Genomic DNA, 22,834 nt, shown 5'->3' on the forward strand with positions numbered 1-22,834 from the left:
TATTTGTGGGTGTCAACAAAGCCTGCCTTTCTCCTCCCACTGCACTGCAAAGGGAGTGAATAAAAGTGTTGTCTGACTGCTGGGATACTCATGTTGTATGTGTAGGACTACAAGTCCCAGCTGTACAGTACAATGACATTGCTGATACGCACAGGATCTTCCCCCTACCTGTTCTTGTGCAATGTTCTGCAGAAGCTTCTTCGCAGCCAGCAGAAGAGTACAGAGGAGTGAACTCCTCCTGTCTCTGTCAGCTCTGTGTCTGCAGGGTAAGTAGGGAGGATCCCGTGCAGAGCATATATCTCTTTACTGCCTGGAGAAGAGGAAGCCCTACAGCTGCTCAGTACTTGGGGCAGAGCCTCCAGCCCTGAGTCTGTGCTGCTGATGGTAGAAGGGGTTAAACTTTGCTGAAGAATCTAGTGGGAGGAGACATAGGGCAGACAGCAGATCCAGATTGACAGTGCAGGGGGCGTGGCTTGTTGCTCCAACCAGCACAGCCCACAGTAACTTTGGTGCAGAGAGGCAGACCTGCTCCCTTCGGCTTGTGCACGGAACGTCATCGGAGCAGGGAAACAAGATGACATCACAGGTCTTGTGACCCTCAGCTAACTAGGTGAATGGGGCCACTGCAGATGAAGTAAGTGAACTCACAACCCCTTACATTTGCTTAGTTAAAAACTTACTAAAAATTAAAAAAAATAACTTGGACAACCTCTTTAACCCCTTAACGACCCTTGACATACTAGTACGTCATGGCGGCAAGTGACTTGCTGACCTTTGACATTCTAATATGTCATGGTGATTGGGCGGGCACAGGAGCTGTGTGCGCCTGATCAGTGCAGGGACCCGGCTGTATCCGCAGTAAACATTGAAGTCCCTGTTCTGGGAGAAAAATAGTGTGGGGAAAAAAAAGTTTTATAAAAAAAATAAAAAAATAAAAAAATTATATATATAATGCAATGAATGGCAGCACCAACCTTTTAGATTTACATTGGTCAATGGTCGGTCACGACGCGGTTTCTTATGCGCCTGACCTGGCTTTACCTTTTCCAAGATGGCGGTTTGTGCAGGAGTACTGGGCGCCTTGCGAGCATTAATCTATCGCGAGGCTTTGTTATGACACTGACGTGATTACCCAGCCATGCACGTACTTTGTTTTCGGATGACGCAAATGCGTCTGGGTCTTTGGCGCATGCGCACTTGACCGCATATGTGTTGGTCTGTCGGATGACTGCATTCATCGGACGCATGCGCATCCAAGATTCTTAGACGCTGACTTTGGCAATGGAGTCACAAGGGGAATTTGTAAGTTGCTTGATTATGTCCTTGTATCCATGTCCATAGTCATGTGACCTGGCCACTCCCCATGATAGAAGCGTGGTAGTAGCTTCTCATTTTAACCAGTTGTTATCTGGGTTATTGCACAAGTGCACTTTATATACATGAATTTTGTATTCACATAATGTATTATGATCTACAATTGTATCACGGTTCTATCTTATGATTATGCACTGTGTTCACCAGACTTACACATGTACACGTATATATTTCACTTTATTTTTTCATATGTCACTTGTACAGGCATGGGTTAATGCTAATTATGTTTGATGTCATTTCCTCACACTAGAAGTATGTTCAGTTTGCATTGTTACATTGCTTCAGAAAGGCTTCATGTTGGAGCCGAAACGTCGCGTCACCACTGGGTGAATAAACAGTTTTCTTTTTTCACTATACCGGAGTGCTGCTCTATTTTTGTTTTATTTTTTATTATATATATATATATATTTTCCCTTCACCAAGCAATTTTTTTATAATTAATAAAAATAGACATTAGATATCGCCCTGTCCATAACGAGCCGCTCTATAAAAATATCACATGACCTACCCCCTTAGGTGAAAGCCGGAAAAAAGAAAAACTGTGACAAAAAGTGTAATATTGAACAATCAAAAAATCTATGTACCCAAAAATAACGTCAACTCTTTCCGCAAAAAACTATCTCCTACACAAGATGATCATAAGAAAAATCAAAAAAATATATGGCTTTCAGAAAGAGGTCTTATTGAGGGATGTAGTTTCTAACATGGGGTGATTTATGGGTGGTTTCTATTATGTAAGCACCAGAAAAGTGACGTCATAACTGAACTGGTCCTTTTTAAAAAGCGGGTGTTGGAAATTTTCTTAACAATTTAAAAAATTGCATTTTAAATTATACTTCATCTAACATTAAAAAAATTTAAATAACATAAAGTAGACATATGAGAAATGTTAAAGTAAATTTTTGCGTGGTATCGCTCTCAGTCTTAAAAGCAGGGTAATTGAAATTTCGAAAATTGCACAATTGCAAAAAAGTGAAATATATTGACTCAAATTTACCACTGTCATGAAGTACAATGTGTCACGAGAAAACAGTCTCAGAATGGATTGGATAAGTAAAAGCGTTCCGAAGTTACCAGATAAAGTGACTCGTATCGGATTTCCCAAATTTGGCCTGGTCCTTTTAAGTGATAAAAAATGGCTGTGTCCTGAAGTGGTTGAAGGGCTTGTGTGTAAACCTTTACGCAAAGCACAGAAGATGCAGCAGCGCTTCTCAGCGATCTGCGTCTTCCCTCTGTAAGGATATAGGACTATATACCGTATTTTTTGCCCTATAAGACGCACCCAAAATGTGGGGAAAATGTCAGTGCGTCTTATGGTGCGAATACCATTATGGAAGCTCTCATTAGTACAGGACGATGGTGAATCCTGGGCTCTGTACTCACCGCTTCCTGGTCCTCGGCCACTCTGTGTGCTGTGACTGCGCACAGCGTGAAGACGTCGGCGCGCTGTGACCTCACGCTGTGCGCGTCGAGTCACAGCGCAGCAGGAAGAAGAAGAGAGCTGGATCCTGGCAGTGGCGGCATCAGGAGCGGAGAGGTAAGTTGATTTATATATTATTATTTTTTGCACTGAGGCATTGGGGTTTCATCTGAGGTATGGGGGTCTGATCTGAGATCTGAATAGGGGGGTCTTATTTATATTGGGGCTCTTAGGTGTTATTGGGGTCTGAGCTGAGATCTGATCAGGGTCTTATTAAAATTGGGGGTCTGATTGGGGCTCTGAGCTGTGGTCTGATTAACATTGGGGGTCTGATCTGAGGTCTAATGAAAAATATTTTTTTCTTATTGTCCTTCTCAAAAACCTAGGTGCGTGTTATAGGGTGAAAAATACGGTACTATGCACTCTGCATGCTGCAAGCAGAAGGTGCAGATCGCTCTTTAGGTAGCCTTTAAAGGGGTTATCTCACCTGGAACATTGGTGGCATATATCGCTAGGATATGCCACCAATGTCAGATAGGTGCCGGTCAAGGTATCTCTTGAACTGATTGCCCAAAGTTTGGGACAGAGCACCCACAGCCGCCCTCCCTCCATTTATTTCTATGGGAGTGCGGAATATAGCAGAGTGGCACGCTCAGCTATTTTCGAAAGTCCCTCAGAAATGAATGGAGGGAGGGCGGCCGTGCGTGCTCTGTCCCAAACTTTGGTCAATCAGTTCTAGAGATACACGGAACATTGGTGGCAATGGTTGTTCCAGGTGAGGCAGCCCTTTAAATATTGATGACCTAACGGGATAGGTTATCAATATCGGATTTGTGGATGTCCAACTCCTGGCACCTCACTGATCAGCTGCCTGAAGGGACTGGGACTACTTTATAGTTCACTAAGCGCAGCGCCGTACATTGTCCAGTGGCTGTGCTTGGTATTGCCGCACAATCCCATTCACTTCTTGGGACTGAGCCATGTGACCGATGAACGTGACGTCACTGGCTGGGGATAAGGCGACAGCAGCGCTCCCTCTTCCAGCAGCTAGGGTCAGACACCCACTAATCTGATATGGATAACCTATCCTGATCAGAGGTCAGCAATATTTAAATGCCATAAAACTCCTTTTAAAGGGCATCTGTCAGAAGTTTTGTAACTACGACTCTAGCTGACCTTTGGCATGTGCGCTTGGCAGCTGAGGGCATCTGTGTTGGTTCCATGTTCATATATGTGCCGCATTGCTGAGAAAAATGATGTTTTATTATATGCAAATGAGCCTCTAGGACCAACGGGGGCGTTACCATTACACCTAGAGGCTCTGCTCTCTCTGCAACTGCTGCGCCCTCTACACTTTGACTGGATCAGGCAGGGTAAAAGTGATCATGCCTGCCTCGTCCTGTCAAAGTGCAGAGGATGTGGCATTTGAAGAGAGAGCAGAACCTCTAGGTGTAATGGTAACGCCCCCGTTGCTCCTGGAGGCTCATTTGCATATATTAAACATAATTTTTCTCAGCAATTAATAGATAACTTGTCACAACCCCAGGGACCTACCCCAAGTGGTTGGAAGCCCCCTTATTAGGGTGTGACCACTTTGTAAATCAATAAAAATACAAAAATTAAGAATCGACTTTAATACAAACAGTCCTTATTTTAAAAGAAAATATTCATTTTGTGCCTGCAGCTCCCTGTGCAGACTGAAGTGTCTCCATGGTTACATGATATACACCAGCCCTAAGCAGTCCGATCCAGCTGATACTACTGTCCTCTAATTGTGAGCATGCTGGGAGTTGTAGTTGTACAGAAGCTGGAAACCACTGCTGTGTACATGAAGCCTTTTCTCATTCTCAGTACAGTCTAATTTGACACGCTGCTGCTGCTCCTCAGTCTGGCCATCTGCTATCGATTAGTCAGGTCTGACCACGTTCCCGCCGTGCCTTGCGCGCGCCGTCTCTCGGCAGGTATTGAGGTTCCCAGACAGTAAGTGGGGTTCGGACTACACTTCCCAGCGGATCTGGTCGGCGGCGTCACGTGATGCACGGAGGGCGGGGCCTGCGGTTTGTGTCTGTATGAAAGGGCTGCTCCCGGAAGACCGAGCACACCGGAGGAAGAGTCCGCAGTCTCCCGGCTGGGAAGGGCATTGGACAGGAGGCTGGGAGCTGTAGTGCTGGCGGATCGCCGGCTTCTGCCGCAGGTTAGTGTGAGGCTGTAAGACGTGGAGGACGGGTTATTACTGTGGGGGCACTACAAGTCCCAGCATGCCTCACAGCTTTCACGTCTATACATCCTACCAGTCTAATGCAGTGCCCTCCTCTTCTATCTATATAATACTGGTCCATGTACTGCAGAGGAGGCTGCTCTATGTCTGTATGTAGTATAGGATATCCTCTGCCTCATGGCTGAGTCCAACAAGCTTTATTGGCAGCACAATACGTATTAGCAGAGCCAAAGCAATATCTATCTTATATCTCTTACACATCTGTCTCTTGCTCTCTGGACGTTGCCTATGATCTCTGGTGCTGTACAGGGCAGATTATTATTTGTGTGCTCCAGTCTTCTGCTCCCTTACCCCGGCCGCTCCAGTCTTCTGCTCCCTTACCCCGGCCGCTCCAGTCTTCTGCTCCCTTCCCCCGGCCGCTCCAGTCTTCTGCTCTTTTACCCCGGCCGCTCCAGTCTTCTGCTCCCTTACCCCGGCCGCTCCAGTCTTCTGCTCCCTTACCCCGGCCGCTCCAGTCTTCTGCTCCCTTACCCCGGCCGCTCTAGTTTTCCTCCCTGCAGTCTGTTGAACCCTACACATAGTAATGGCTGTGGTGGCGGTATACCCTCCATAGTAACATCCTCCGAGGTCACCTGATGTCATCACCACAGACATCACATCCCGGGGACAGGAAAGCATATTATTGCTGTTTTGCATTTTTGAGCCCAAATTCTTCTTTTTAAAGCCCTTTCAGTGCTGGAATGGGATGAGTATTCCCCACCAGGTCGGACTGGAGAGTAGAGATTAATCGGTGTCAGTGGCAGTAACTGTTGCTGAGCAACCTCTCAAATGTACACGGGCAGGGCATCAGTGCAGTACATTAGCGCAGCCGATACATTTACGTGGTTCCCTGGCACTTCTGGCAAAATAAGTCCTAAAAGATAACCGTCATGTTCATGTGTTAGTGCTGCAGCAGCATTATGCATAACGCGATCTTTAGTTTCTTCACATTCCACTGTTTTCCTTGAGCTTTTCACTTAGTTGTGGCTGTTTAAAGGGGTTCTGCAGTTTTTTTAAAATGATGATCTATCCTCTGGATAGATCATCAGCATCGGATCAGCGGGGGTCTGACACCCAGGACCCCATCCGATCAGCTGTTTGAGAAGGCAGCGTCGCCGCAGTCTTCTCGCTGTTTACCACAGGCTCAGTGACGTCACGACTAGTATCAACTGGCCTGGGCTAAGCTCTGTTCACTTGAATGGAGCTTAGCTCTGCCTAGGCCATTGGATACTAGTCGTGACGTCACTGGGCCTGCGGTAAACAGCGAGAAGGCTGCGGCGACGCTGCCTTCTCAAACAGCTGATTGGCAGGGGTCCCGGGTGTCGGACCCCCGCCGATCAGATGCTGATGATCTATCCAGAGGATAGATCATCATTTTGAAAAAACTGCAGAACCCCTTTAAACATTTATAATATGAGGACCTTTTCAAGGTGGCTCCTCTGCCAGTTCTCTGAGGCCAATACTGCTTTCCCTCACTTCTCATACACGCTTGCTGTAGCCAGCAGCTCCCTGCCAGCCAATCAGATTGGATAACTGAGAGACACGCCTCCTCACTCTGAAGCCTAATGCAGGCATGTAGTCTGGAGGGGCCGCCCCTCTGTCTTCTGTTTACTAAAAGGAAGACAGACAGCCCCTAGCAACGGTCTTTTAAAGGGTTTCTGTCACCAGAATTAACCCTATTACACCAGCTGACATTAACGATGTGCTAATGTCAGCTGAACCTAACTAGTCTACTCCTACTTTTATCTATGCCCCGTTACTCCAGAAATATAAGTTTTATAATATGCTAATTAGCCTCGCGGGGCGAGGGGGGGTGGGGGGGCGGGGCGCGTTGCCCCTGCTCCTAGAGGCTCCGTTCTCCCACCTCTGGCCACGCCCTGCTACACTAGATTGACAGGGCCAGGCAGTGTTGGTCTCTTACTGCCGGCCCTGTCTGCCCTGTAAATCTCGCGCCTGCGCCATCCAGTTCAGGATACGGCGCAGTGGGTGAAGGGCGCTTGCCGGCTTCCTCACTGCGCCTGCGCCGAATACTGAATGGCGCGAGATTTCCCCAGTGCACAGGACCGGCAGTTGGAGCTGAAGGCTGCCTGGCCCTGTCAATCTAGTGTAGCAGGGCGTGGCCAGAGGTGGGAGAACGGAGCCTCTAGGAGCAAGGGCAACGCCCCCGCTGCACCTAAAGGCTAATTAGCATATTATAAAAGTTTTATTTCTGGAGTAACGGGGGCATAGATAATAGTAGGAGTAGACTAGTTAGGGTCTGCTGACATTAGCACATCGCTAATGTCAGCTGGTTTTAATAGGGTTAATTCTGGTGACAGAAGCCCTTTAAGGGAGCAGTGGAAAGGGACAGGGGACATTAATGAAAGCTGTTATTATAAGGTAATTACAGATCTTTTAACAATCAGACAGACTGACTCAGGTATACATGCCGAGCTCAAATAAACCAGCAAATAAAAATAAATAATGAGTTACACATTAAGGCTACTTTCACACTAGCGTTGTTTTAATCCGGCGTTCAATTCCGACACCGGAACTGCCCGCCGGATCCGGAAAAACGTGTGAAAACGGATTACATTTGAATCCTGATCAGGATTTTGATCACAATGAAAAAATGCATTGGAAAAAACGGATCCGCCATTTATGGACTTTAACTTTTTTTTCACATTTTTCGGGTTTAACATGCAAAAGCCGGATCCGTTTTGACTGAACACACAGCGCCAGATCCGGCGTTAATGCAAGTCAATGGGAAAAAGGCCTGATCCGGCGTTCAGTCAAAGTGTTCAGGGTTTTTGGCCGGAGGTAAAAATACTGCATGCTACGTTTTTCTGAAAAGCCTGATCAGTCAAAAAGACTGAACTGAAGACATCCTGATGCATCCTGAAGGACTGACTCTCCATTCAGAATGCATGGGGATAAAACTGATCAGTTCTTTTCCGGATTTGAGCCCCTAGGACGGAACTCAGCGCCGGAAAAGAAAAACACTAGTGTGAAAGTACCCTAAGATTGTGGTTTCCAACCTGCAGCTCTCTTACCGCTGTAAAACTACAACTCCCAGCATGCCTTAATGGCCTGGTCAGCAATTCCATAGCGCTGCTCGTCACCCACAGGGCACTGGTGAATTCCTTGCATGTCTACTGGTCCATTCACCAGACCATTGACAGGATCCAGACCTAAAGGGGTTGTACTGCTGGGGAACAGTGCCACCCCTGTACATGGGCAGTGCCTGGTATTGCAGCTGTACGCCATAATACAGTGTATATGGTGCCGAAAGCAGACCTCCTTTAAAACTCAGCTTTTTTTCTTTTTTGCTAGATCATTGACCTCAACCTTTGGCTTCCCAAGCACTTGTAAAGCTACAACTCCCAGTCTGCTGGGAGTTGTAGTTTTGCTATAATAAGATGTAGGGGTTGTCCAAAGCAGACCCCATTTTAAAACGGAGCAATTTCTTTACGTCACTGGTCTCCTCCTTTGCACTAAGCTATTGCAAAACTACAAGTCCTGGTCCGGGCATGCTGAGAGTTGTAGTACTTCTATAATATAGGTTGTCCCTAGCAGAACCCCTTTTAAAACGGAGCAGTTTCTTTAGGTCATTGGTCTCATCCTTTGTTCCAAGCTATTGCAAAACTACAACTCCTAGTCTGTGGCTGTTGGGGCATGCTGGGAGTTGTAGTTTTGTAACAGCTGGCGAGCTGCAGGTTGGAGACCACGGCTGTCAATTGCCAGCCTGCCAGCCTTTGACAGCAGTTATAAAATGACAGCTCCCAGGTAATGTTGAGAGTTGTAGTACGGCTGCACTGGAGCAGTCGGTATATTCAGACTTTGACCTATCAGGGGTTAAGATTGAGATTATCTCTGCCAGGTACAACCAGTATGGTCACCCAGCTTTCCCAGGCGACGCTTACTGGGGGACACTCGGCCACTCTGATTTTGGGGGGGATCCAACTTTGCTGGGTCCCTGTGGATCATTAGATAATGACTGTGTCTCTCGGGGGGTTAATAAGGGTCAACAAGCTTTCCTTCTTAAGTTTCGGTCATTGCCTCCGTGCCAGATTAACCTTTTAATACCCAGAGCCCTCCGCAGCTGCTCAGCGAATGGTCCTTTCCATGTTTGCCCTGGCATAACCCGGGCAGTGCGTGGCTCCCCGCCGTCACCTCTCGCCTATTTTAGTGATGGCGGAGACTCGCTGACTGTGACTCATTAACCCCTCATGTGCGTGTTTCACAACAGGCGGCGCACAGTTCAAAACCAATGTGAACTCTCACCTAGATTTTGCAGAACTAGTTGAGAGTTGTCGGCCATTGTAACGAGGGCTTGTCAGAATATTTCATAAGAGCACCCCACCCCACCACCCACGGCCTTGTCTTCCTGGGAAAGCTGGGTGACGACCAAAATGGCCGACATACAGCTAATACAAGCCTACCTGATTGTCTGTTGCCTCAGACCTGTGGAGGAAAGCACACTTATCTGCTGTCTCCCAGCTCCTTTAGTCCACCATTGTGCTCCGGTCCCCGGCTTGTAGACTTCCAGCATGGACAGGGGTCACGTGTGCTGCTGCAGTCAATAACATGTCCCCAAGCGACACATGACCCAGTGACACGCCACTTGGGGGGACACATCACCACTGCAGCCAGTCATTGACTACAGCAGCGCATGTGACCCCCCCCCCCCCCACCAAACAGACTGGAGTGCAATGGTGGGCTATAGGAGCTGCGGTAGAGGGAGGAGATAACATTTTGTTAAAAAGCTGGACAACCCCTTTAAGAAAAATGATGGGTGAAAGGAGCTTTGAAGGGCAGCGAGCAGGTGCCAATTGATTTATACGTTGATGTGCCAGGTGTCATGCGCTGCTGCAGTAGATTCAGTATCTATAGTGGTGAAGGGGCTGCTGTTGGGCGGGGGGGGCTATATGTTTACAAATGCTTGTCCATAGGGATATTGGTACCCACCCGCTGCACAGCTACAGGGGGAATTGCATCCTCTCTCTTGCGGTGGATTCATTTCTCGCTTTTCCTGGCATCTTACGCTTTCGCCGGCCGCATAGAAAACTCTTTGTTGTGGAGGGATTGCTTGTTTCGTGCCCTCCATGATGGATGCATGTGCCCACGTGTCGGGCTGGGTTCTTCTCTGTAACCCTTTCCCTGCAGGTCTTCATTCCAGTTCTACCTGTATTTTTAAACGGTGAATCTTTCGGGATTTCGGGAGTCATGCTCTGCTCTAGTAGGGCCTGACGCAGTCTGTTCTATCCCTGAATCTGTGGGATAAGACACAGAATGTGGTGCCGGGTCACTAAAAGCCTTAGAGAGACCTCATTCACCTGCATTCCTGACAGTGACGGTCCAGTAGTCGTGGCCCCCCCATATGTCCTCATAGTTCTCATCTGTGACAGTAGAAGCTCAGAGTAACTCCATTCCCTCCAACCGTATGAAGTGATGGTCTGAGAGTGCTGCACCCCCATCCCCAAAGAAGTGACTGCCTGAGAGGGCTGCACCCCCATCCCCAAAGAAGTGATGGCCTGAGAGGGCTGCACCCCCATCCCCAAAGAAGTGACGGCCTGAGAGGGCTGCACCCCCATCCCCAAAGAAGTGACGGCCTGAGAGGGCTGCACCCCCATCCCCAAAGAAGTGACGGCCTGAGAGGGCTGCACCCCCATCCCCAAAGAAGTGACGGCCTGAGAGGGCTGCACCCCCATCCCCAAAGAAGTGACGGCCTGAGAGTGCTGCACCCCCATCCCCAAAGAGGTGACGGCCTGAGAGTGCTGCACTACCCCCCCCCCCGTTCCCTATGAAGTGGCGGTCCTATAAGTGCACTCCCCCCCCCCCCCCCCCCCCCTCCTTCCCTATGAAGTGGCGGTCCTATAAGTACACTCTCTCTCCCCCCCCCCTTTCCTTCCCTATGAAGTGGTGGTCCTATAAGTGCACTCCCCGTCCTTCCCTATGAAGTGGCGATCCTATAAGTGCACTCCCCCCTCCTTCCCTATGAAGTGGCGGCCCTATAGGTGAACTCCCCCCTCCTTCCCCATGAAGTGGCGTCCCTATAAGTGCACTCGCTTTCCTTTTCTATGAAGTGGCCTTCCTATAAGTACACTCCCCCCCCCCCCCCCCCTTCCCTATGAAGTGGCGGTCCTATAAGTACACTCCCCCCCCCCCCCCCTCCTTCCCTATGAAGTGGCGGTCCTATAAGTGCACTCCCCCCCCCCCCCCCCCTTCCTTATAAAGTTGGCAGTCCTATATTGAACTCCCCCCCCCCCCCACTCCTTCCTATGAAGTGGTGGCCCCCCTGGACAGTGTAGGTGAGCAATATGCTGTTTCTATTATGTCTATTTCCTTTTTAAAACCATTGCAGGCACTGGTAGAACAGGAGCCCGCTGCAACCAATCAGATTGTAGCTTTCATTTCACCTGAGTGCCTTAGAAAATGCAATCTGTCATCTGATTGGTTGCTATGGGCAACTCCCCTTCACCTGTACAAGGCCCGTATTAGAAGATGCAAGCAGGCTCCGTGAGCTCTTCAATAAACTTTATGTATAATAAGAACAGCTTTTGACAATGGCATGATCCCAGTGACACTTCAGACGCTGTCACCAATGACCCACCTTGCGGTGTCTCCGGACGCTGGAGGCATTAATGTCTGTGCTTCTTCATCTTGATTGTCAGTATTGGTGTATTACAGATGTCTGACATTCTCTGTGTTATTGCGCGATCCTTATCTCTGCCCTGATAAACAGGAGTGTTTTTTTATTTTTCTGATCTGCCTTTTGCCCGTGTCCTGCCCCGCAGCAGGTTGACCCGATCTTTGCCCCGTGTGCCGGGCGGGGGAAGGGGGGGGGCTGATGTCTGATATAAGTAGAGATATTGGAAGTCATCTTGCCTTTGCTCGTTACAGGAAGATGCTGCGTCTGGCGTCCTGCTCGTCTCTGCTGCTGCTCTTCAAGGCTGTGGTGGGGCTCCCCTGGTTCCAGTCGCTTGGTGCCGTCTTCGTTTTCTACCTGGGCACCGGAGGATGGAGGTTTATGAAGGTTTTCTACAAGACCATCGGTCGCGACCTAAGGTAGGAAAAAAATGGCTGCACGGACCTGTCGGTTCCTACACAACAAGGGTGGTTTTCCGCAGCCTGATGTGAGGCCGTGACGAGCGCCAATAAATGATCCATCAAGTTAATCAGCTTTTATTTAATGAGCTGATGGATGAATGATCGTCTTTGCTTTCTTCTTTCCCCGGGGGGGGGGGGGGGGGGGGGGGGGGGTTGGATACAGCAAAGGGAAGATGACTTACCCGCTTCCCAGCGCTCCTTCTCCTGCTGGCCTTTGATGCTCCACTGGGCTCCATCAATGTCATCATCCCGCATGACATCTCTGCAGCCAATCACAGGCCGTGGCGGTGTCCGGCGCCCATTGACTCATTACAAATGGTCACATGGCGCAAGGGGAGCCAGACACTGCCATGACCTGTGATTGGCTGCAGAGATATCAAACAGGATGGACATCAATGGAGCATCACAGGCCTGGAGCAGAGAGTCGGGGGGCGGGAAGCAGGTAAGTCATCTTCCTGTTGCCGAACCCCTGCATTCTTGCACAACCCCTTTAAAGGTCCAGTCCCCCAACAAACAAGCACTTGCTGATTGCTTCCCTGTATACACTGGGCAACGCTCGTCTGCCTAATCATTGGCCCTTGTAATGAGCGTCCATTGACCATCTAGAAAGTTCATCTGTGCTTGATTAGCTACACTGCCCTGTTCACACACAAGCCAGTATTGTTCCCTGTGATCAGCCATTTTAGCTTGCTTAAAGGGGTTGTCCATGGTTTTTATATAGCATAGGCCAGCAAGGTCAAAATCCTGGACAGTCCCTTTAAGCACTCTGATACCCTGCATCCTTGCCTGTTAGCTGCTCTTAAGTAGCTCCACAGCTCCACCCATTCTGTAGTGGTAGGAGGTGGTTACTGCAATGCTGCTCCCATTGATGTGAATAGTAGTCACAGTGGAGGGAGCTGTGTAGTTCCGGTGCCTGAGCTACTGAGCAGGGTGAGGATAGGCCAACAGTTAAAAATCTTGCAAAACCCATTTAAATCTTGGAGAACCCCCTTTTAAAGGAGCTGGGTGACAAGCTTACACGAGGACCTTTTAAAAGGGTTGTCCCATCTCACTTTTTCCATGGCCATGATGGGACTAAGTGCTGACCAATGGAGGTGAACCTATCCACTGTAGCAATGAATGGGAGCTACTGGTCTAGCAGAGCAGGCCGCGCCGTTTCCGTAATTGCACCCGTCGCCCGTACTTCGTCCCATCTCGCCACGGGACAGCTCCTTTAAAGAACCTTCCCACCCCTGGTCTAATTTTCTGACTCGTCCTCTGGCCCCCAGTTTACTTTCTGGAAACACTGGGTGATGGTGAGCAACATGGCCGCCATGAGCGCTGCCAGAGGGGGTTGTCATGTACCGGAGACCCATGACTCCACCCTGGTTGGATAGTAGGGGGTCTGACAAGTTACCATTTAGGGCCACGGGAAAGTTTTGGACAAGTCTTGATGGGGAGATATTATAGGAATGACACGAAGGACCTTCCGCCATAAGAGACTTGTAGCTGGACGATCAGACAAGCGGCTCTTTGTGTCGGTGGATGCAACGCCTTCTGTGAGCGGCTGAATCCTAATGTGTCATCCATCGAAAGAGCGATGAAGAATCCGGATCCTCAGTACAAAGTCTTCCTTATTTATAGCACTTTCAGCCCTTTCGCCACCAAATCGTGATGCCCCTGTGTGCAAACAATGGCCATACTCCTCGGCATTGCTGCCCACCTACAGTGAGAGCAATGGCATTGTCCACCACGGGCAAGGCTATGCTGGTTAAAGGATTAGAAACACATGGCTGCTTTCCTGTTAAAACAGCGCCACTCCTGTCCACAGGTTATGTGCAGCTTAGGCTTTTTCACTTCAGTAGAGCTAAGCTGCAGTACCAGATACAACCTGTGGAGAGGTGTGGCGCTGCTTTTACAAACAGCCACGTATTACAGTAACATAGATGCATTTTAGCACTTTTTTTTTATTTGAATGACAGTGCCAGGCAGTGTAAACATCATCACGCCTGGCCCTTTCAATCAAAGTGCAGAGGGTGCAGCAGTTGCAGAGAGAGCAGAACCTCTAAGTGTAACGGTAACACCCCCATTGCTCCTAGAGGCTCATTTACATATATTAAAACATCATTTTTTTCAGCAATGCGGGCACATATGAACCTGGGACCAACACAGATGCCTTCAGCTGCCAAGCGCACATGCAACAGGTCAGCCAGTGTCATAGGAACAAAACTGCTGACAGATGCCTTTTAAAGGGTTTTTCCAGGTTCCTCAGGATAGGTCATCAGTATCTGATCAGTGGGGTCTGACTCCCGGCACCCACGTCGGTCATCTGTTTGAAGAGGCCAGTGACGTCACGTTCATCAGTGATAGATAAATAGTCCAGCATTTGGGACTAGGGAGGAGGGGCTCATCTCCACAAACAGGGACACACATGCAGCCCCACTGAATCGGGACCATCCCCTGAGAAACGAGCCATGCCATTTGAGACGAGCATTAACCCCTGGATGGCTAAGTATCATTAACCCCTATACCACCAACGTTATTCCCCCAGCATTAACCCTTTAGTTACTCTAGCATTAACCCTTTGGTTCCCATATTTACCTCTATACCACCAACGTTATTCTGCTACCACCAATATCATTTAACCACTGCATTACCCTGATACCCTGGGTTAACCCTTTCTCCTATAACCCTTGCAGGGCCATTATACCCAGTAGAGACAGTGTGTAACCAGGTGGGTGCTGCTAAATAACGTGTAAGTGTATTTTTAGGTAGAGTTTGGGAATTGTGTAAGGCTACTTTCACACTCGCGTTTGGTGCGGATCCGTCTTGTATCTGCACAGACAGATCCGCACCAATAATGCAAACGCTTGTTTCCGTTCAGAACGGATCCGTTTGCATTATTCTTTCCAAAAAAAAAGTCTAAGTCAAAACGAATCCGTCTTGACTTACATTGAAAGTCAATGGGGGACGGATCCGTTTTCAATTGCACCATATTGTGTCAGTAAAAAAAGGATCTGTCCCCATTGACTTACATTGTGTGCCAGGACTAATCCGTTTGGCTCTGCATCGTCAGGCGGACCGTTTTGGTGTCCGCCTCAAAAGCGGAATGGAGACCAAATGCAGCCAAACTGATGCATTTTTAACCGGATCCTTATCCATTCAGAATGCATTGGGGCTGAACTGATCCGTTTTTGGGCCGCTTGTGAGAGCCTTGAAACGGATCTCACAAGCGGACCCAGAAACGCCAGTGTGAAAGTAGCCTAAGATATTGTACTGTGTGTAGTGTAGTTAGGTTGTATTGTAGTGTTGTTAATATATTACTGTGTGCGACTAGAAGTATATAGATTTATATGTACATTGATATAAATATATATAGTTATAGCAATAATTAGACTGTAGACGTTATTGTTTTAATAATATACTTTGTTATTCATAATACAGTTTATAGTCATTTATTGTAGTAGTAATTTGCACGTAGTTCAGGGTAAGGTAAGGCAAAAGAGGTAGTTTCTTTTATTGTATAAATAGGCGGAGTCCTCACTAGACGACTTAATTATTGAGATTACCCAAAATATCAATCATTAATATTCCCTTTAACAGCTGCAATACCAAGCCCAGCCACTATACAATGTATGGCGCTGTGATTGGTGTTCTGTGAAGAGGCCGCAGTGAGCTAATTGGTGGCGGACCCCACTGATCAGATAATGATGACCCATGCTGAGGGTAGGGCATCAATATTATCCTACCTGAAAGCTCCTTTAACACCCGCGCCCCCAAGGACTCTGCTGAGCCAAGAATACCTAACCATAAAGCGCCATAGCAAACACAAATTGGTTGTATAGACCCATAGGGAGTCTGAAGGTGCGGACATTAAAGAATGACAACCACTTGGATCCGGTCGTAGATCATTGAGGATGACTAACATGGCCACCATGACTGCCCCCTAGCTCTCTGACTCCCCTCCTGCAGACGATCCTGCTTATGTAGTGATCTGTGTCCTCGGTATATTACTAAATAATGAGGCACATTTCCTATTCAGGAGTGTGGGGCAGCTGGATGACGCCCCTTGTAATGGCAGCCATATTGGTCGTCCCCCAGTAATGGCTATCCCGGTGCATGGAATATCACAGGGGCCACCCTTTGTCCCCTCAGTAGATCAGTGGAATCGGCCTTGGACCTGATTTTCCAGCATAGATCTGAGTGGTGCAGATAAGCCCTAGACTTTGCTCCGTGCCTGGGACACTCACGTGTTACCTAACGTGTAATTGTGGTTTGCAAGGGAGCCTGTCAGCAGGAAGGTGCCACATCTGTAACGAACTGTAATAAGGTGCGTGCCATTGCACCATCTTGGCTGCGGCCCAAATCCCCAGTCAGGAGGGTGAATGGTAGCTCATCATGTCTGCCCTTCCTTCCACATGTGAGCCCCAAGGGGGGACCTTACTCACAATCCACCTTCCAGATCAGCACTGTAGAGGTTGTCGTCCGTGATGACAGCAGCGGAGGATGATTTGCTGGTTTTGTCAGGGGCAGTGACCTTTGATGGTGTTAGTGAGTGCACTCCATAGACCAGTGTCACACAGCAGCACAGAGTGTTTTAGGAGAGGAGTATGCTAGTCCTCTGGGAGGAAGAGAGCTCTCCATTCTTGATTAGTGATTTATGTAACAGCGGAAAAAGTGGATATTTAAAGGGAACCCGTCATCAACGTTATGTTGACCTCACTGAGGGCAGCATAAAATAGTGACAGAAATGCTGATTTCAGTGGTGTGTCACTCAGTGGTTGCTGAGAACCAGCATCATAATCATTGCAGCCCAGGCCTTGAAAAGAGTCCAGTCTACCTGAGAAGAGTCCTGGTTATACATAATCTCCTGCTTTCTCGCCCGTCTGCTGATGATTGGCAGTTCTCTCCTAGACAGAAAGGGAGAAAACTCTGTAGAAGCCGGTCAGCCATCAGCAGGAGAGCAGGAGCTCATGGATAACCAGGACTCTTCTCAGGTGGCCGGGACTCTCTTCCAGGCTCAGTCTGCAATGATTGTGAGGTTGGTTCTCAGCAACCACTTACTTTTAACTTTTATAAACGACAGACCGCTGAAATCAACTCGCCTGTCTCTACTTTATGCTGCTGTTAGTATGGGCAGCATAAAGTTAATGACAGGTTCCCTTTAAGACTGACATCGGTAGGCAGAGTATTCCAGCAGCACAGAGTCTTTCAGGAGAGGAGTGCTTAGATCCGCCGTTTGTCTCATTTGTCACTTAGGCCTCATGCACACGACCGTATGTATTTTGCCGTCCGCAAGAAACTGATCTACAAAAAGTACGGATGACGTCCGTGTGCATTCCGTATTTTGCAGAACGGAGCAGCCGGCCCCTGATAAAACAGTCCTAACCTTGTCAGTAATGCGGACAATAATAGGACATGTTCTATTTTTTTCGTGAACGGGAATACGGCTATACGGAAACAGAATGCACACGGAGTACCTTCCGTTTTTTTTTGCGGACCCATTGAAATTTAATGGTTTTGCATACGGTTCGCAAAAAAACCCGACACGGAAAGAAAATACGTTAGTGTACATGAGGCCTTAGAAAGGAAGCTGAATTGGGACTACAGCTCTCCATTGGGAGTTGTAGTCCCCCAAATTATTGGTTTGCTTGAAGGCTAGAATTCTGAGGTGTGTCCCCGTCCACCATCTCTGAAACGCACTTCCCATTGTTTTTTATGGGAATTTGCATTGTCATCTGTAGTCAAAGGAGCGACATTTCACTTGCCACGTGCGGAGGAGCCCCATTTAAAGCCCTGATGAATGCAAAAAAGGAAAATCGGACATCATACAGTACAGGACAATCTCTTTCCAAAAAAGCTAGAACCAGCCCCGGACCTCACATGGATCCAGAGATCTCCCCATTCACTGCTCTAATTGTTCTGCTGGATTTATTTCAAGCTGGCAGCGCAGGAGGCGTGTCCTTTCTCAGGAGGCGTGTCCTTTCTCAGGAGGCGTGTCCTTTCTCAGGAGGCGTGTCCTTTCTCAGGAGGCGTGTCCTTTCTCAGGAGGCGTGTCCTTTCTCAGGAGGCGTGTCCTCTGCTGTACCTGGTGGCAATTGAAGGATGGAACTGAGCATGTGCGTCCACCTCAGTGAGCAGGACAGAGAAACTAGAAAAAGGGCACACAGCATACAAAATTATAAATTCCATGCAATTACAAAAGTACTCAGATCCAGGTGCTGGCTTGAAAAATGCAGAATATTTTTCATGGGACCGATCCGCAGACATTCAAACAGCAAATCCGCAGCTGAAAGCAAAGGGTCGCCCTCAGGTTTCTGCTGCGGATTTATCCACATGACGGATTTTTGCACACATAGATGTGGGCTGTACGCACATTGCATAATATGTAATATAAAGCCCCAACTTGGGCTCTGGGCTTTGTATTTCGAGGAAATGTATAGGCCAGACAAAGAACATGACCTCTCTCAGGCCCATGGGACTCAGTGGAGCCATTTAGCATGTGTTCTGGGAGCGTTCCCCCCAGTGCCTACGATGAAGGAGCGCGGTGTGAACCTTCTGATCACATGACGTCCGCTCCTCTTCTATTTTCACAGAGGCGCCTTTACCCTTGTCCGAGTGAAGTTGCAAGTGAAGAGACACCTGCGAGAGAACAACACCGTCCCCGTCATATTTAAGGAATGCGTCAGACGTCATCCCAACAAGACGGCGCTGATCTTTGAGGGCACCGGGGCCTCGTGGACCTTCCAGCAGCTGGATGAGTTTTCCAACGCCGTGGCCAACTTCCTGTACGCCGAAGGTTTCCGGTCTGGGGACGTCATAGCGCTGTTCATGGAGAACTGCAATGAGTATGTCGGGTTTTGGCTTGGCATGGCCAAAATAGGGGTGGAAGCCGCCCTGATCAATTTCAACCTGCGTCTCGATGCCCTGGAGCATTGCTTCAGCGTCTCCAACTCCAAGGCCGTGATCTTCGGACAGGAGATGTCCCAAGGTGAGGATGTCTGTAGGGAAAGGATAACTGGAGCGACTCTTATATTTACAGGGTGTCTAATATGTGTTTTTTTTTTTTTTTTTTTTTTGTATTTTTAGCAATGATGGACGTCTACGCCATGATGGGAAAGTCCGTACACCTTTACTGCCTCGGGGAGTGTGATCGCTCAGCAGTGCCCCCTAGCACAGAATTCATAGCGTCCTTGCTGCAAAGCGCTTCCCGTCTTCCTCCAAAAGACCCCGGGAGAAGCTTCACAGGTAAGTGCCGAGTTAAAGATCATTCTCTAGTACAGTAGCATCCTCTCCTTACTCAGTTTGCCCCCTTCCAGTAACAGCACCACTCTTGTCCTTGGGCTGTGCCTAGTATTGCAGCTCAGCCCTATTAAAGGGTTATTCCCATCACAGACAATGGGGGCATATCGCTAGGATATGCCCCCATTGTCTGATAGGTGCGGGTCCGCTGGCCACCACCAAGCGCTGCTCCCATACAAATGAATGGGAGCGCACTGCGCATGCACGGCCCCCACTCCCTTTATTTCTATGGGGCCGACAGAAATGACTGAGCCAGCGCTCGGCTATTTTTGGCGGCCCCATAGAAATGAGGTTGGGACCCGAACCTATCAGACAATAGGGGCATATCCTAGCAATATGCCCCTATTTTCTGTGATGGCAAAAGCTGCAATGCCACACACGGCCTATGAGTGTCGCTATTTCTGGCTGTATCAACCATGCAACCCCTTTAACACCCTAATGCAATTGGCTACAAGTTGTAACGTTGTGATTAGAAAAAAAGGGGTCTGGTATTGCAGCTCATCCACTGTTCTGACTGGCCTATTGATATACATGTACCATATGTGCATCTCCAACTTAGCAGTCACTTGCTTTATTCTGGAGGAAAAGTACTTTTAATCGATATGCAAATGAACAGTAAAGTGCACCAAGGGCGGGCCCAAGTCACCCTGTGCACCCTTGCTCCTCCTGCTTCCTCTGTCAGCCTCTCCTTCTTGAGTGACAGGGCCAGGAGAGATGACTATGCAGGAACCTAGCCCTGTTAATCAAGGAGAGGAGGGAGCTAGCAGATGAAACAGGAGGAGCAAGGGTGCACAGAGTAGCTTGGGCCCGCCCTCGGTGCACTTTACTGCTCATTTGCATATGGATTAAAAGTGTTTTTTCTCCAGAGTGAAGCACCAGATCATTCAGCGGAGCCAGTCCTGGGTTTATCGAGGTCAGTGACATGCAGGAATGTGACACCTGACTAGCTGTAGACCACTGAGGACAGAGATTGACTGCAGTGGTCATGTGCCGTATCCCTATATAGGAAGTACTGGAGTGGAGGGGGAGTATATGATTTTTATTTTATGCTAGTTGTAGGAGTTGCCAGAGATTTTTAACTATCTTGGACAGCCCCTTTAAAGGGGTTGTTTACCTCTGGGGGGGGGGGGGGGCCCTCAAGCAGACCCCCAGCATGACCAGGCCTGCAGAGCGAATCATACTTGCCTGATTCCTTGCCCTGGGTTCCAGCTCCTTCGTCCCATCCAGGCCCATCTGCAGCTCTCAGGTCCTTCCCTGTCAATATTTTTTGATGCGAGTCACATGGCTGCTTTAACCAATGACTGGCTGCAGTGGTGACATGTCTTCCATGTGTCCCTTGACCCACATCAAACTGGTTGTTAATGCTGGAAAACCTGAGAGCTGCAGCTGCCCTGGGGTAGTGAAGGGGTCGGGACCCAGCGGTAGTGATCAGGTAAGTACTATTCTCTCTACAGGTCTGGCTATGCTGGGGAAGGGGGTCTGCCTGAGAGGTCCCCAGGGGTGAACAACCCCTTTAAAGGGAACCTGCCACCTCAAAAACGGATATAAAACCGCCAGCATTACCTTATCGCAGCCCCCAGTCTGTTCATAATCATATGTTTGATCCGGTAATCTGATGCTCATTTGCTTAAAAAAAACAACTATATTTTAAATGCCACCAGCGCTCTCTTGCCGGTCAGCTTCAAGTCAAGGGGGCAGCGGCTTCGCTGCTTCAAGTCAAGGTGAGCACGCCCCCTAACCGTCCCCTCTCTTGTTTGATTGACAGCCAGAAGTCTCACGCATGCGCGGTGTGCTCCTTGGTAAGGCGCGATCCCGGCTGCCGCTGTTAGCCGGCTTTCAGCGGCGCACCGTGCATGCGTGAGACTTCAGGCTGTCAATCAAACAAGAGAGGGGACGGTTAGGGGGCGTGCTCACCTTGACTTGAAGCAGGGAAGCCGCTGCCCCCTTGACTTGAAGCTGACCGGCAAGATAGCGCTGATGGCGCTTAAAATATTTTTTTTTTATTTTTTGCATCAGATTACCGGATCAAACATATCATTATGAACAGACTGGGGGCTGCGATAAGGTAATGCTGGCGGTTTTATATGCGTTTTTGAGGTGACAGGATCCCTTTAAGCCCTGACTTGACCAGTGTATTCCCATATAGCATATTGTGCATCTCTTAACCTGGACATACATTTTTGATAGCTGGTGGCCAAATGCTCTTTCTCTCCCAGCTGCCCCATACACATGCCACCGCCAAGCGTGCATATATTGCGAATGGGGAGAGGGAAGTAAACCACTGGCAGCAACTTGTCTCCCCTAAAACAAGCATGTTCATATACAACTGCCTCATCCTCATCTCCCCTGACATCTGCCTTCAGGAAACCCTCCATACAAATTAGGCTGGGTTCACACTGGCGTCCTTAATTCCGGCTGTCTGTTCCGTCGGGGGGGGGGGAAGACTGCTGGAATTAACTTAATTCTGCATACATGCTGGCCCTCTGCCGGATCAAGTATGCTTCTTGCAGCCGGCACATACACCAGTAAGCTGCTGTGTCCTATTACAGTGAATGAGGATCCGGCGGTGCGCGGTGGTATCCGGAGGCAAAACCACAGATGTGAACCTAGCCTTATCCTGTCGGCCTGCAAACAGTAATACATAGTCCAGCTTTACTTATCTCTGTAATTTGAATCTTTTCCAGATAAGCTATTTTATATCTACACCTCTGGGACAACAGGGCTTCCTAAAGCTGCCATAGTGGTGCACAGCCGGTAAGTAGGAGAGCTCGGCTCTGCGCACCGCGCACACTTCACCATGGTCCCATTATTTACTTGCCCTTTCTTTGCAGATATTTCCGCATGGCTGCCTTGGTGCACTATGGCTTTGGCATGCGATCGGATGACGTGATTTATGACTGCTTGCCTTTGTACCACTCTGCAGGTAATCGTACAGACCAGGGATGAGCGATGAAACATCCGAAGTCGATTCACATAAAACTCCGTTCTAATACTGTACGGAGCATGAGCGCCGTACGGTATTAGAATGTATTGGCTCCGATGAGCCGAAGTTATTGCTTCGCGGAGTCTCGCGAGACTTCGCTCAATAACTTCAAAATTTAATTTGTACTGTAAAAAACAATTTCCCGAACTCTGGTTCGGTTCCAAGTGGTGTTTAAATGTATGCAAATGAGTCTCTAGGAGCAATGGGGGTGTTGCTGTTACACCTAGAGGCTCTACTCTCCCTGCAGCTTCTGCACCCTCTGCACAGTTTCACTGCCTGGCACTGTCAATCAGTTGCAGAGAGAGCAAAGCCTCTAGGAGTAACGGTAACGCCCCCGTTGCTCCTAGAGGCTCATTTGCATAGATTAAAACATAATTTTTCTCAGCAATGCGCGCACATATGAACATGGGACCAACACAGATGCCTTTAG

At 48.6% G+C, this 22,834-nt stretch overlaps 1 protein-coding gene across 2 annotated transcripts in view; it reads left to right on the forward strand.

Annotated features, from left to right (window-relative positions):
• The first annotated feature begins 4,654 nt into the window (after positions 1 to 4,654).
• Positions 4,655 to 22,834, forward strand: part of SLC27A4 (solute carrier family 27 member 4) — a 32,253-nt gene continuing 14,073 nt past the window's right edge. The window contains exons 1-6 of one of the 2 annotated variants that reach the window (XM_040404807.1): positions 4,655 to 4,988; positions 11,934 to 12,098; positions 18,716 to 19,110; positions 19,209 to 19,367; positions 22,106 to 22,175; positions 22,253 to 22,344. In XM_040404807.1, the coding sequence (XP_040260741.1) occupies positions 11,938 to 12,098; positions 18,716 to 19,110; positions 19,209 to 19,367; positions 22,106 to 22,175; positions 22,253 to 22,344 (877 nt within the window). In that variant the 5' untranslated portion in view covers positions 4,655 to 4,988; positions 11,934 to 11,937. The remainder of the gene's footprint in view (positions 4,989 to 11,933; positions 12,099 to 18,715; positions 19,111 to 19,208; positions 19,368 to 22,105; positions 22,176 to 22,252; positions 22,345 to 22,834) is intronic. The other variant, XM_040404806.1, reaches the window with a different exon arrangement.

Source organism: Bufo bufo, chromosome 8 (assembly GCF_905171765.1).
Source record: "Bufo bufo chromosome 8, aBufBuf1.1, whole genome shotgun sequence".
Classification (NCBI taxonomy): Eukaryota; Metazoa; Chordata; class Amphibia; order Anura; family Bufonidae; genus Bufo; species Bufo bufo.